Here is a 16,415-nt window from a genome sequence, read left to right as displayed (position 1 = left end):
CGTCCTCTATAGAACTCTATTTTCCCAGTCATCTTCTCTGACGTCTCTATCTATCAGAGCATTTCCTATGTATGTTTTTCATCTTGTAGCAGGTCTTCTTCTTCGTCTTCTCCCGATGGGTTCCAGTCCAATACTCTTTTTCACCACCTATGCTCTGGCATTCTCTGTACATGCTTGTACCACTGCAGGGCTCTGTTTTTGAACATTTTTGTAATTGAGAATTTTACTTCCATTCTGTTATATATTTCCTCTGTTCTTATTCTATCCGCTCTGGTAATTTGTAGACAACTTCTCATTAAGTCCAGTTCAACTGTTCTTATTTTATTTCGTATTGATGGTGGCATTGGCCATACTTCTGCTCCATATAGGGTAATATTCATCAATATGCTCTGAAAAATCTTTTTTTGTTTTCTTTTGTAGATATTTTCTAAGGAAGATCTTAAAATTGTACGATACATGGCAGATAGTCTTCGAACGCTAATTTCTGGATATTCCTTAACTTCCATCTTCATGTGCTGCTTATTATGTCGCCCTGTTTCATGATTTTTTGGGCTCACTGAACCTGCTTCTCCTAATCGTTGATAAAGATTGCTGGGATTCTTAAGATTGGGTAATTTTTCAGCTTATCCACGTTGTGTTGCTCGAGCGTTACACCTCATTTCGCAATAAACTAAATGCGTATCAGCGTATTCCTCATTAGTCACAACCATTTTTGTTGAATTGAAATTGTTGTGTTTGAATGCGACACAGTAAAAAACTTAAAGATAAACTTCGCGAACTGACATCAATTTGACAATAAAAACGTAGTAGGTTATACTTCTGTTGACAGCTCAAAGCCAACTAGTGCAAAAAATATTAATTTAACTTTAATGACAAAAAAACAAAATATTTCCAAATCGATTTTTCTAGAAAACGGTTTATCCTAACGACTTAACGTAAAAGTACCTTTTAGTTGTAGAATACCGGAAAATTTATTAATCTAGTATCACAAATTCTTAAAAGTTAAAGACAAAAAAGTTATGCGTTAAAATAACTGTTAATCTACCCAAAACGGACACCTATGACCAGTAATAGAAATTCGCAATTGATGGAATCGATTTACTTATAGAGGATAAAAATATTCGTACCAATTTTCCTTTTGCTTAATAGAAGCGTTTTAAGAAGGTATTTAAAAAAAAAAGCTAATTACAAGACGCCATCTTCAAAGAGTTCTAGCTCCCTTAGGAAGCATTTTCGGACTAGGTAAATTGGATTAAATTATCTTAAAATTATCTGAGGAATCTCTGATCTTCTTTTAGTTATTTAGAGTTATTTGAAACCATGCAACTCACATGCACAAGATGCAGTAAATTTACCATAAATGTACTTGCTGCGCCATCTTTTGGATTAAGTTTTAAATGTTAAAGAAGTTTTATTAGGTTCCTTTTTGAAATATTTGAAACAGAAAATGTAAAATATTATTGTTTATTAAAAAAAGAAATGTAAATATGCAATTAAAATAATTACTATTAAATGCTAAGTATATATTGTTGCAAACAAATATTTTTTTAAACTATATATTCCCTTGTGAAAAATTTAATTTAATTTAATTTTTATTTAACACACGTACTAGTAGTGCCATCTCTTATTTGTATTTCTAAGAACGCGAAAAATTCCATTAGGTTTCTGTTTCTAACATTTTAAGGATTTAGGTCTACCTATACAAATAATAATAAATAGGTACTAGAACATTATTTATTTTATTTTACAAAACTAATACAAATAATAATAACAAAAATAGTGTTGCAGTTTAAGCATACATTGTTTCAAGTAACCACTGCTCCAAGCCATATTCTCTTTTCTTTTTGGAATTGTAAATATCTGAAAAATATATGTAAAAACTTATTAATAAAAAGAAGTTTCTAAGAATAGAAGTGGATCGCTACTTTGATACGAATAATTATCAGCCCTTCATGTTTCAAATTTATAATTTAAATTTAAAAAAAGATTAATAATATAAGTTCTATTTTTTATACACATAATTCAACTTTAATATGTTAAAGATTTTAGTTCCCCTATTTTAACATTTTAGTATTTTTCGTAATACGTGAGTTCCAGAGTCCGGAGAGTAAAAGTCCTCAAACGGACATCAGCTAATGGCTTTTTAACCTGATTATGGAATTATTATTCCGAAAACGTTTGTGTTTTTTGATGTAGCCCTTTTAAGGGTTTTTAAATATACCTACATACAAAGATTTAAACCTCTTTATCTTTGCAGATTAGTTAAATAGTAAACTCTTAAATATTGGGCAAATCTGCAGATTTCCCCAATATTTAAGAGTTTACTATATATATATATATATATATATATATATATATATATATATATATATATATATATATATATATATATATATATATATGAAAATTATTTAGTTCTTGGGAAGAACCGCGTTGAGAATTTATTACTCGACGTTTCGGCACCCATTTTGGAGCCATTATCAAGAGTGATACTGTTCCGTTCGAGTTCGGGGTTTCAATTTGCCCATCACTCGAGACGTACCAGTATCGTGTTCTGTATAAATGCAAGAACTGTCTCTCGGCACTGAGATCTCAATCTGCCTACTCCTCAGTGTCGAGTGACAGTGAATAGATAACCATAGTCTCCATGATGTCAGTAACGGTAATGGAACAAGGTTAATAGACTTTTTTGAAAACAATTTTCCAAATTATGTATTCGTGTTAGTTACAATTCGTTACAATTTCATAATATTTTTAATCAAATTTCTCTCCCTCGTAAAATTTCGAATTCCTCTGTGTTTGTTGATTTGTTCAGCCTCACACGTGCCTTTTGATTCCAATAGAGATTCTGGATAACTCTTATATCTTTCTCACCAATATCAGCATTGTGTAGCATTTTTATTATTTCATCGTGTTTTACGGTGTCAAAAGCTTTTTCGTAGTCGAGGAATGTGATGACTATATCTTTTCGTTGGTCCATACAGTTTTGTACCAGGGTATTCAAGCAGAATGATGCTTCGCGCGTCCCGAGTCCCTTCTTGAAACCAAATTGTGTCTCGCCGCTCAGCTCTTCTAGTTTTCTGAACATTCTTGTGTGGAGTATGTGAAGAAATATTTTAAGTAAATGACTCATCAAGCTAATTAGTCTGTGGTCCTTGCACCTTGTCGCTCTTTGTGATTTAGGGATCATTATAAAGGTTGAACAAAGCCAATCCATTGGAATGTGGCCGGTGTCATATATGGCATTGAAGATTGTTACCAGAGTGTCGATGTTGTCATCATCCAACAGTTTTAGGGCTTCCGTAGTAATGCCATCCGGTCCAGGGGCCTTGCCCAGTTTTGCTATTTTTATAGCGTACTCCACCTCGGCGCGAATAATCGGAGGACCGGACAAAGTTTCTGTAGATAGGTTAGTAGTTGGCAGATTCGGTCTGTTGTCTGCAAAGAGGGACGAAGCATAATCTGTCCAGATTTTGGCTAGTTCTTCCTGGGTATGTACGTAGTCGCCTTGATCATTTTTCAGGTTTGTCTCGTGGTGTTTCTTGTATATATTCGAAATTTCTTTAACCTTTTTCTGTAGTCCAAAGCTGTCCCCCTTTTCTTGTAGTGATTCTAATTCTTCACAACGCCCTTTCATCCAGATTTCCTTTGCGGTTTTAATTTTTGCTCTTATCGTACGTTGAGTTTCATTGTATTTACGTTGGTTCTGATGTATTTTGTACTGTCGGCGCTGCTCCATTAGCTCAAGTATCTCTTCCGTCATCCACTCGTTTTTGTGATTTCTTTTTATTTTACTTGCGATTGATTCATCCGCATTGGCTACAGCCATTTTTATTTTCTCGCAGGTTTCCTCTATGCAATTTACTCTTCATCTCTCATTAGTTCTCTCATGTTTATATATTATTTGTTTGATGGTTTTTTAACCTTCACCAGTCGAAGCCTTACATTTGCGATTAGGGGGTTGTGGTCAGATGAAATGTCTGCACCAGGGTAAGCAGCCACTCTATTTATATAGTTGCGGAATCTTTTGTTTATCAAGATGTAATCAATTTGATTTCGTATAATAGGACCTGGCCTGTCTCCTGGTGCTCGCCATGTATACAATCTTCTTGGTGGGAGCTGATACCATGTATTGGATATGACAAAATCATGTTCTTCGCAAAATTCAATTAATAAGTCTCCCCGCTCATTTTTATTACCCAGACCGAAATTACCTACCGCATCGCCACATCTACCCTTACCAACTTTGGCGTTGAAATCGCCCATTATGATATTAATGTCGTTTTTCTTTGTGACCTTTAATGCTTTATGTATGTCTTTATAGAAAGCTAAAATTTCAGTTTCAGGTTTATCAGCTGTGGGCGCGTAAACCTGGATTAGGTTGATATTAGTAGGTTGGCCTGCTAACTTCACTATTATTACTCTGTTTGAAATGGGTATGTAATCTATAACAGACATTGCAATTCCACTATCAAGTACTATTGCAACTCCGTGTCTGTGGTAGTTATCTCTGGTGTTGCTACCGGAATAGTACATTGTAAAGTTGTCTTTATGGGAAATACCTGAGCCAGACCACCTCGATTCACTTACACCCATTATCTTCACTTCTAGGCGCCGCATTTCTTTGAGCAAGTTATCTATCTTTCCTGGGATGCACAAACTATTGATGTTCCATGTCGCTACTTTACGAATAACATCTTTAAGTCGAACCCGGGGGATTCTTAGCACCCTCGGACCATCTAAGGTCTGCCCGGAACTGAGGGCCTTTGGTTCACTTTTCTTCGACATATAAGATAATTATTCCAGGGATATCCATGTGGATCTTTAATTTAGTGGCTTCCCCTTACCTTCTAAATCCTTATGCCGTTGGCCAAATTTTGGTTCATTCGCCTTCGGGGCCGATTTATCAACCCCAGGACAAAAGAGTGCCCTGCCACTTACCAACTCATCCGCCCTAAGCCGTTGGCCAGTAAGTGGGGGGGATTGCTTATACCGGCAATCACTCGGACGTCAGAGCCTCGTTAGTTATCTAGCAGGATGTACCAGATGACCATGATCTAGATCATCACACGAGCAGGTGATGTTGACTTTTGGATAGGAGTGGCTATACGTTGCGCGTCACTATCCCTTACATCCCATTTAATTATTATATATTATTATATAAACTAAATAAAATGTTTAAAAATAACAAGTTTTATTAAAAAATATTTTTAAAATTTAAATAATAATAACAAAGTGTAACTTTTGATTTAATTTTTTTTTATTAGAAAAAAAAAGTCGCATTCACCAAAAGGTTATTAGCGACGGAATAAAATATAAATAACAAAATTGAATAACTACAGATTATACAAAATGTTTAAAGATCTTAGATATTTAATTATATTATCATAGGAACACTTCCGACCTAGAGCTTCTGTTAGAGAGTTCGAGTTATTGTAACGATGTTTTTCTTGATCATATTTACCACAATTTATTAAAAAGTGTTCAACTGTTAATCGAACGTTACAATGATCACGTATGGATGGGTTATTCTTTGTGAAAAGATAATAGTATGTTAACTTGGTACATCCTAGATGTAGAGGTACAAGCACAATTTGTTCACGCCTGTTAAGCGACGATCGAATCCACTGGGAATCATTACTCTTGATCTAATTCAGCTTAGAATTAGTTTGAGACCACTCATTTCGCCATAAACATTTTATTTTTATTTTTAAAATAAGCTGTTAAGTCCCTGGAAACCCACTTGTCTATAGGCTCCGAATAATCGCTTAAAATTGCCTGTCGTGCAGTCCTGGCAGCTTCTTTGTTTCCCGTTATTCCGACGTGTGAGGGTACCCACACAAATTGAACTCTTCTTTCATGTTGATGAGCTTGGGACAGCTTGTATTTTAGTATTTTTTCAAAGGGATGTTTCGGAAAAATATGTTTTAATGAGTTTAGAGAGCTAAGGAAATCTGTTATGATCAGGGCTTTTGTGAAAAGCCTTAAGCCACTCTCCTTAAAAAGTTTCACAGCACGGTATATAGCGTAGAGCTCAGCTGAATATAGGCTACATACTGAAGGTAGACGGAAAAGAAGATTGTTTTCTAAGGAAACGATTGATGTCCCACCCCCTCTTTGGACTTGGATGCATCTGTATAGATTTTATAGTAGTCCAGGTACGTTTCTAAGAGGGCTTCGAACTTTAGCCGAATAAGGGAATTATTTGTACTGGATTTATCTAAATAGGCCAGAGATGTATCAAAGAATGCTACGTCGATCAGCCAAGGCTCAGGGTTTTTAATGCCCAGGAAGAAAACATCCGGAAAATTAGTTGTAGATTTTGAAGTATGGATTTAAGTCATTCGTAATATGGTTTTTTAGTATCGCGAATATATTGGAATTTGTTAACATTTTTATTTGTAAAAGTATTTTGATATATTGCTTTTGAAATATTACAAGCGACTGAGGCTTCATGTGATAGGGTGAGGAACATGCGGCGGTGATGTAGCGGTGGTTCTCCTAAAAGAGCATAAATGCTGGGTACCGGGAAAGTTTGAAAAGATCCTGTAATTAATCTAAGACTTTTATTATGAATGACATCCAATAATTTAAGAAGAGATTGATTAGCAGTGGAATAAGCAATTGCTTATAATTTAGCTTAGAACGTATAAAATATTTATACAAAAGAAGTAGAGAGGATTGGTCTGAGCCCCAGTTTTTGTTACAAAGAGATCATAACTCATTTAATCTTTTATAACAGGAAAGGATTAGTTGTGAGATCTTTCCATGTAAGCTTTGAATCAAAGATTAAACTTAAGAATTTGTTATGATGTTTAAACTCCAGCTGTTTCTCATAGCTTCCCAGAGTTGGGGGAGGGGGTTGTGGCAAGGACCTTGAAGACAATACAACTGCTATTGATTTTTCTGTTGAAAATTGAAATCCTGTAAGGTGGGACCAATTTTCGAAAGTATCTAAAAAGTTTTGAAGAATTGAGGACATTAAGGAGATATTTTTGCCTTTTATAGATACCACTAGGTCATCAACATATAAGCGGGCTTATAAGGGCGCTTGAATATTTTTGATTATATCATTTATTGCCACTAGAAATAATGTTGGACTGAGCACGGTTCCTTGGGATGTACCATTGTAGAAAACGATAAATATTTGAAAAAGTATTATTTATTTTTACTTGAAAAGATCTGTTGTTTAAAAAGTTTTGGATGAAAACAAGGCAGTCGCCTTGAATATTCCAGTTATGAAGTTGTCTCAAAATGTTGTACTTTCAAGCTTGATTAAATGCACTTTCTAAATCAAAATATATAGTACCGCATTTGATTTGTAGCAAAAGCTTTATGTATCTCACTTTCTCAGTCTAAAATGTTGTCTATGGTTGACCGATCTTTTCTAAAGCCATTTTACTCGGAGATTAAGAAATTGGAATTTTCCAAAACCCATAAGAGCCTGTAGTTAACAATATTTTTCAGTAATTTGCACGCTGTCGATGTCAGAGAGATGGGTCGGTATGATTCTGGATCATATTTAGGTTTGTCAATTTTTAGGAAAAGAATGACTTTTGCCTTTGACCAAATAGCTGGCATTGGTGATGGAGCCAAATTTTGGTAAATATGTTTTAGAGACGTTATATATAGCTGAAACAGCAAAATTTTTCAGAAATGCTGAAGGAATATCATCAGGTCCAGGACTAGAATCCTTCAGGTTAAGAAGAGATGAGTTTATCTTTTGAAAAGAGGTAGGCTGGTTTAAGGAATTATTTTGAACTTCGAATGGATGTACGGGATTTTGTTCGGCGAACTCTTTGACTTTAAGAAAATTGGCTGTATACTGTAGATTCGATGTGTGGCTTTGATAGATTCTCCCAAAAATGTTTGCAATATAACTGCTCGATGTTATGAAATTATTATTTTCTTTTAAACCCTTGAAATTGTGGGAAATATGTAAACCAGATATTTTTCTATCCTTGTTCCAGACATCAGAGAGGATATTGCTATTAATTTTCGATACGTAATTATTCACAATTATTTATCACAACGTTTATTTCACTACGGTACAGGACATCGGCCGTTAACAGACTTAGGTTTACCAATAAATTTATGGGCAGCGTTTAAGATAAGTTTATTAAATTACTCCATAGTTGAGTTTATATCGTCTGTTATTTCCAAAGTGGAAATATTATTATCGATATATTTGGAGAATTTTTACCAATTTGCATTTTTTATTCTACACTTATATATAAATGTATAAGAGACATGGTGCAGTGTTTTATAGGGCTTGCGGACGCAGCAAGTGAATTAGAACTTGTGGTAAACGAGTAAAAAACCAAATATATGTTGGTTTCTAAAAACCCTCGAAATATCCAACAGAGAATATAAATTAACAACCATACCTTTGGGCAAGTCAAAGAATTTACATATCTTGGATCGCTAGTAAACGCAAAAAACACGATAAGCGATGAAATAAAAAGACGCATAGCAATAGCAAACAGAACTGTTCACGGTCTCCAGAAACATTTAAAAAATAAAAATATAAAACGTGCAGTAAAGCTTAATATATACAAGACCTTCATAAGACCGGTTTGGGTATATGGGGCTAAAACGTGGACCTTATCTCAAAATGATGAAAGACTTCTTGGTATTTTTGAGAGAAAAATTCTTAGAAAGATTTTTGGGGCCGTAAATGAAAATGGGCTATGGCGTCGAAGATACAACTTTGAACTATATCAGTTATACACCGATCCAGATATTGTGAAATTCGTTAAAGTGCAGAGACTTAGATGGACTGGACACATTGCTAGGATGTCAGATCACGAATACACGAAGAGATTAACATTTTCAAAACCAGAGGGCACAAGAAGCAGAGGACGACCACGAATGAGATGGATTGATTATGTGGAAGAAGACCTACAGATTCTAAGGGTTATAAGATGGAGGGAAGTTGCCAGGAATCGACAAGAGTGGCGACTTCTTTGTGAGCAGGCCAAGACCCACAATGGATTATCGAGCCACTTATGATGATGACTTATATATAAATATGAGACTTGGAATAGAAAAAATTTGGTTTCTAATATGGATTGGGAAATGGTCACTACCATATGTACAGGTTAGAGCATCCCAACTGAGGCAATGAGCTAACTTTGGATCACAGACAGTTAAATCAATGCATAAGGAATATCCTAGGGGAAATATGAAATGTTGAAATATTGAATATTGTGGAGCAACCATCATTAGGAAAATTTATATTAAGTTGATCTAAGATATCGGCAATACTTGTTCCTCTGGCAGATGTGTAGTTTGACCCGCACATTATGTTGTGTAATTGCAATTGCTCTAATATCCTTCAAAGGCTACCAGAATTGACTTCTATATCACAAGGAAGGTAAATAGTGCAAATAGTCACTAAACTGGTAGTTGAGATTCTGACAGCGACAGCCTCCAAATCACTAACTGTTGGAATTTGCACCGCCTCGGTGGATTTGTTTACTAGTATCGCTACACCACCGTTTGCCCGACTTGCATCTATACGGTCTTTGCGGAAACAAGTGAAATGTTTAGAAATTGTACAATTGATTGGTGTTTAAGTTTTTCTTCTGTAAACAAATATTATCTGGAGAATATTCAGATAAAAGAATCTGTAGCATAGGGAGACAATGAAAAAATCCATCAATGTCTCACTGAAGAATCGAGTTGAATGTTGTTAATAGATTCGGAGTTGGAGGATACTGAACGACTGTTTACAGAAGAGTCACTATCTAGGTCAGATATATCTTTGCCTAAATGGTTAAGGAGTTTCTTTTGAAGTTTTGTAAACTTAGTTTTTGTTGATCTATCATTTGCATTTTGATAGCTGCATTTTAAAAGATACAGTAAACCAACCATATCACTTGTAAATTCTTTGACGACGTTAATAGTGTCGGGTGAGCCTTGGACATTATCAATCATTAAAGACAATTGGTAATAATTTAAAACGAAAGTTGGTGTATGAATAATAAAATTTTCAAGAGTTTTCCATGTAGATGGATCGTTGGATGAGCGTGGTTTTTTTTTAATTTAGAAGATTTGGGTTTTCATGAACAGATTTTGTGATAAAAGTGCTGAATCTGTAGGAGAAGAAATGATTGGAGGTACTTGCATTGGCGCAAGTATTATCAGAGTTTTCACTTAGATGCTGTGGCTTTATAACATTTGGAAGTACAGGAGCAAACTCATAAGTAGTGACAGAAGTCGAGCTTGAAGTTTTATTTGTAAGATTGACTGAAATAGTTGTTTCAGAAAAATGTGATAATGTATCGGCTTTATCAGAGTTTTCTGCAATTTTATCTAATGGAAGAGGTGTTGATAGGTTGTAGGATCCTGCTTCTGAAGTTTGTGAAAACGGTGTTGTCGCCGAATGAGGTTAATTGAAAACGTTGCTATAACTAGGAGTGCCGGTAGTTTCTTGGTTGTGGAGATTTGTAGGTGAGCTTACAGTTGGAGCATTACTGGAATTCATAAGATACTGGCTAGCGATATGTCCATGACAAAATTGTATAAACTGACGTAGACTTGTCTTCGGAAACTTAGTATGTGGCTTTATTCCGCTAGGTTTGAACTAATCCTAAGAAAAGAAATCGCTGAAATTATATTTAAACTAATATTTCTTAATTCTTCGCAGAGCACTTCATGAGGAATAGTTGAAAATATATTTGACGGTCTCTCAGCTAGTGTTTTAAGTCGACGTGCCTTTATAATTTGATCTTGAACCTCGATTGAGCCTGAGAATTCATAAAAACCTCTAATAGTTCCTTACTAGATAGACATAGACAAATTCTATTATTTGATAAACGGGAACAGAAAATAATATTTTTGGGGTCCTATTACGCTTCCTAAAGGGATAAAGTAATCATGAAGACAAGCTCCATCGATTGCGCCGAAGCCTGATCATTTTTTGGAAATGTTTGCTGGGCTAAGGCTGAGGAATATGACTAAACGGAGGTAGATTGGTATTGTACTATAACCTGACTAAACACTGTTTTTAAATCCCACCATTAAATACAAATTTTGTAGGACCGAAGAAAAACACTGTACCGCCGAAGTACTGTACCGCCAGGGACGGCCTCCTTTTTGATTTAATTATATAAATCAAAAAATCGGTTTAATTTTTTAATTTAGTAATACACACAACAAAAGTATAATTTTTGACTTAACTTTTTAAATAAGAAATCAGAGTAATATATACTGACCTATCATTAATTTCAATTTAACGCAACAATGCAAAAAGTCTTCTAATTCCAACTCATCCTTTTCGTTTGCGTATCTTAGTCCGATTAGGGATAAAATTTTATTGCTAAGTTGAAAATTAGCTACTCTAAGAGCCTGTCTAAGTTCACGCACTGACATTCCGTTGGAACTATCTGAATCAAAATTTTTGAAAATGCCCTGAAAAATAAATACACTTTAACAAGACTGTGCAAAAAATAATAAATTATTTATTTTAATGTTTAATGACTTAATGACGTCTAATTAAAAATTTATTGATATATGAGGTATATTTTATGATAAAAAAGGCCATTTGGTTATTTAATATGACGAAAATCTATGCATTATTTGAAACTTCTTTTTAATAGTTTTAGCTAACGTAATATGTTAAGTTAAAATCATATAGTAGCAGAAACAGTTTTTTTTGTGAATGATTGAAACTACTAAACTATTTTTTCAAATTTGTAGGACTAGATTCTCAGAAATTATGTTGGTGTTTCAACATAATTTTGGATCTTCTTACTGCTTATGAAAAATGTCATATACCTTGAGCAAAGCTGAATGTAATAAAAGCACATAAATACGTATATAAATATAAATGTAATTTATTTCTTTACATTAGGTACTAATTTATAATCTATATCTAGATAGCTTTGAATGCTCCAAGCCAAAATTAAAGTTTTAAACCTTATGTACCTTAGATGCCCATCTAAGCTGTCATATGTCACTATAACATTTCCGTTAAGACCAGGAGCCATCGCCCACAATGTAGCATCAAAATAGTGTTTAACATGTTTGTTCTTTGTCTAGTGTTAGTTTTTGTATAAACGTATTTAATGTGTAGGTATAACATTCATTGACGTGCTGGATAGCCAAAATTTTTGACAAAGTAAGTTTAAAACGTTATATAATTTGATTATCACTAATTTTAACTAATCTTTTCTCACTTGAAAAAATGTTTCTTGACTTATTTCAGATGCCTCTGAAGATGCTCTGAGAGTAAAAGTACTTGGGCAAGATTTAATCAAAAAATATGCCTTGATATCTGCTTTTTATTTGTAAAGTTTATTGTTATTTGCAAGTATCAGATCGCAGTAGCGTTGACTTTATATGGAATATCTGCAACTTATACCAATAAACATATAAATTAATAAAACAGCAGATTGAAGTTTTGCCAAAAATGGAGCAATTACAGGTATGCTAATTAATCGTTTCGGATGAATGTACATTGGCCCACAAAAATTAATTACAGGGACTGGATGGAACTTAAGATGTTTGTGACTATCAAAAACATTTTTGGTGAGCCGTGCTTCTATTTTTAGACTGTTATTTATTTAATGATCATACAAGGAAACTTGGAAGGCAAAAGAGGACCGGGGAGAAGACGCACGTCCTTCCTGAAGAATCTGAGACAATGGAGTAGGAAAACGTCAATAGAACTTTTCAGAACGGCTGCAGATAGATCCATGATGATCGCCAATGTCCTTAGGAATGGAGCACGTAAAGAAGAAGATTTATTTAATAATTATTCCCCAATGAACTACTGCGGACGAACTAAACGCTTGCCTATCATCATACAATTTGTGGCGGCATGTAAAGAAGCTGTAATTGACAAATATCATGTGAGTGGTTTTTGCAAAAACATATATATAACACAAATACAAGTGCAATTGTGTTTTTGAAGCTGTTGTTATAAAATTCGAAATGCATAACATATACTAAACAAAAAAAATTCTAAATATTGGTTATTTACAAAAAAAATTCAATTTTTTTCAACTTATTCAATCCACAACGCTACAATCAAAATACATAAAAACAGCAGAAAAAAAATTGTAATTTTTTAGGAAAAGCAATAAGGAGAGAAATCGAAATTTTTTAAAATAAATTTTAAATCCACGTTAAATCCACGAAAAGTTTATTAATAACGGTATAAACGTTAATAAAAAATTAAAATATGATTAAGAAAATTCAGTAACTTTTAGACACCTTTACGTTTACAATATGTTTCTTCTGTTTGATAGATCAACTATATTATAAATATAATATGCTTACTTTTAACTCTCCAATTTGCTCCCAAAGCTCGTAGAATTCCTGGAAATTGAGTTTTCCTGAGAGATCCGTATCCGCTAAAGCAACCATACTTCGACATAATTCCTTTGAAAATGTGTATTGTTCTACAAAATAGACATCCAAAAACTTTAAAATATACCTTGTTTAATATAATTATAGATGGTATAATTTTGTAAAGACTAATGTGTTTATTAACTTATTTAACAGAGATTAACATTTGGTTTAATTTGTAGTGAAATTTATTTTATATTTTAAATAAGATAGAAATAACTTCCTATTACATATGTACCGATTTTACTATCTTTATTTACAATCTTTTAATTTATTATTAAAAGGTTATAACATTTAATTTATTTAATATTTATACACAGTCTTGCAATACTCTGTTATACAACAACAATTTATTTTAGACATGTATTATCAAGACTAACTAAATCTAAATTCTTGCTGTATTTATATACAGGGCCCGCCAAACATCTGGCTTTTTTTATACTACATATATAATCTACTCTATAATTACTATTTTAATGGGAATTAGCCACAATTGAAGGTTAAAATAACTTAATTGACGTTTCAATCTCCACTTCGGAAATCGTTCTCAAAATACAAACATTAATAAATTAGTTTATTAATTTACTTTTAGAGTGTCCAACTTACTGGACAAAAAAGGTTTTAAGAATTCGTTTTGTGTTTTTTGAAGAGGAATGGTTTCAGTTGAAGAGCAAAGTATTTAGCTATTTAGAAGGGAAAGGAGAACATTTTTTTTTTTGGTTTTACTAGTTTGTTCAGTAATTGGTATCCGGTGAGTATACAGTTCGTAATTTTCTTGTACAACCTTCTTGTACACCTAAACGATTTCAATCATGTCATAATCTCTCCCGTTTCATCGCTAATACATTTTACATCTTTTAAATATACTGAGAATATAATTTATAAGGTCACAATAATTTCGACAAAGTCATTAAGCTGATCCGGTTTTGTTTCTACCGTAAATCCATTTCTTCTTCCTATTAAGGTTAAAAAACCTTGTTTTTCCTTTTATTCCTTCATGGATATAAGAGATCTAAAATAATGTGGTATTTTTGTTTTAATTTTAGCCTCATACCACCGTATGCGATTAGTTAGAACATTCATCGGAAGTCAAATGGGATAAGAAATAATTTTTTAGTTGGAGTTTTGGTTAGGCTGTAACAAGCATTTGGTTTATTTTTCCCTCTCAATTAAGGCACCGAACTTAAGTATTGGTTTGGATGAGAATTCCCTCCAGTGCCGTCCCTTTCAATGAGTAGGAATCAACTGTAGGATCTCAACACGTTTGTTTTAATTTAATTTTTTTGTCATATTTACTTATTTAAATTGCCTAATATTCATTTTACTAATATATTAATAATCATTTAATATAACTTTAATTAAACATAATTATTTGCCAGGGAAGGCAAAGTACCCCCTCAGATCTCTTTGTAAGGTATTTGTGTGCACATCTAACCAGAGAGTTTTTTTTTTATAAATATGTGTCAGATGACTAATCCGTCAGATTAGTTTCTCGTATCACTTGCGATATTTTTTTAATCGAATGCCGAAATACAGAAGTATTTTCTAGTAGGCGAGAAGGTTGTACATTAAAGGCTAGGTGTTTTATTTTTTTATATTGTTATAATTTAATGCTAAGGTTTACATACAAGGGTTTATAATTTGTAATTAAGGATGTCAATTTATTTAAAGTTAGGTTTAGGCTGTAAATAATAGGGAAAGGGTAGTAATATAGGTTAAATTATTTATAAATTGTATATTTTCCATTACAAAATAGGAATTAAATTGGGTTGTACATAATATCTGTTTTATTAGTATTTTTTCTCACTTAATTAAAGCAACCATTACAGCAATATAATCTACTTTGGGAAGTAACCTTGATACTTTCCTGGCGTAAACAATTTTCTTTTTAGTTTGTTTCTTATTTCAGTACTTTTTTTGTCCATTTATCCTTAATTCTATCAGTTGGTCATATTCATTTCCAAGTAACTGTCTTTTAGAGGCATGCAAATTGGCCGAATCCTTTCTGAGTTTAATTGGTCATCCTCTGGCATAGCCTGCTAGCCAAGCTGCATTAAGTCTCACAATATTGTGTTGTGAGCACATCTATTCCATTTCTGTTACAATGACCACTACATCTGCCAACTCTCTTTCTTGTTAAATTGGTGCTTAACACAAAAGACCACCTATACAATTTGAGTTACAATTGCCCAATATACCCTCAACTACTTCAATCCAGAATTCGTTCTCAAATGACAAGAACAACATCACTGCACTCATAAAACATGAGAATGAGCAGAAGCATAAATTTGACTTCAAAAACATCAAAATTTTAAAAACTAAACAAAACAGAAAGAAGAGGGAGATATAGAAATCAATCGAAATTAAAAGAAATACTATCCCAATCAATGACAAAAAGATACACAGAATCCAAATAAAATATATTTTAATCTGATTAAATAATAATAAAGATAACACCATAAAAAACTCTTAAAGTTATAACATACCTCCACTTTACCTTTTTCGAAAACACCAAAGACGCCCATGTAAAAATAATTATATATTAATGACAGTAAACCATGAGATATCAGATATTAACTTTTACTTCTGTCAATTCAGTAATGTTAGTGCCCCGCTTAACGTTTTGGTAAGTTTTTTTTATATATATTTTACAATAATTTTTTGTTCTCAATCTTGTACATTTTAGAATCTTGACAAAATCAAGGATTACCTTCCGAACCGTTAATTTCAAGTTCAAATTTAATATTACTTAAACCTAAACCCAAGAAATACTAATTTTATATATATATATATATATATATATATATATATATATATATATATAGATGCATATATGTATATATGTATACATGAGAATTACTAAGTTCTCGGAAAAAACCGAAACGTCGAGTTTTCAATTATCAACGCGGTTTTTCCCGAGAACTTAGTAATTTTCATGTATACATATATACACATACGCATCTATATACATATATATATATATATATATATATAAATATATATATATATATATAAATATATATATATATATATATATATATATATATAATATATATATA

The 16,415-nt window shown here is 32.8% G+C and overlaps 1 protein-coding gene across 1 annotated transcript in view; it reads right to left on the bottom strand.

Annotated features, from left to right (window-relative positions):
* Positions 1 to 1,716: 1,716 nt before the first annotated feature.
* The window catches only part of LOC140442664 (calpain-A-like), a 57,916-nt gene continuing 43,217 nt past the window's right edge, over positions 1,717 to 16,415 (bottom strand). The window contains exons 12-14 of the mRNA XM_072533659.1: positions 13,288 to 13,409; positions 11,220 to 11,415; positions 1,717 to 1,860 (exon numbers count right to left, since the gene is read on the bottom strand). Of these exons, the coding sequence (XP_072389760.1) occupies positions 1,790 to 1,860; positions 11,220 to 11,415; positions 13,288 to 13,409 (389 nt within the window). The 3' untranslated portion in view covers positions 1,717 to 1,789. The remainder of the gene's footprint in view (positions 1,861 to 11,219; positions 11,416 to 13,287; positions 13,410 to 16,415) is intronic.

This window comes from Diabrotica undecimpunctata, chromosome 6, assembly GCF_040954645.1.
Source record: "Diabrotica undecimpunctata isolate CICGRU chromosome 6, icDiaUnde3, whole genome shotgun sequence".
In the NCBI taxonomy this organism is placed as follows: Eukaryota; Metazoa; Arthropoda; class Insecta; order Coleoptera; family Chrysomelidae; genus Diabrotica; species Diabrotica undecimpunctata.
The sequence above is the reverse complement of the archived record's forward strand: the minus strand, read 5'-3'. Positions and strand labels throughout refer to the sequence as shown.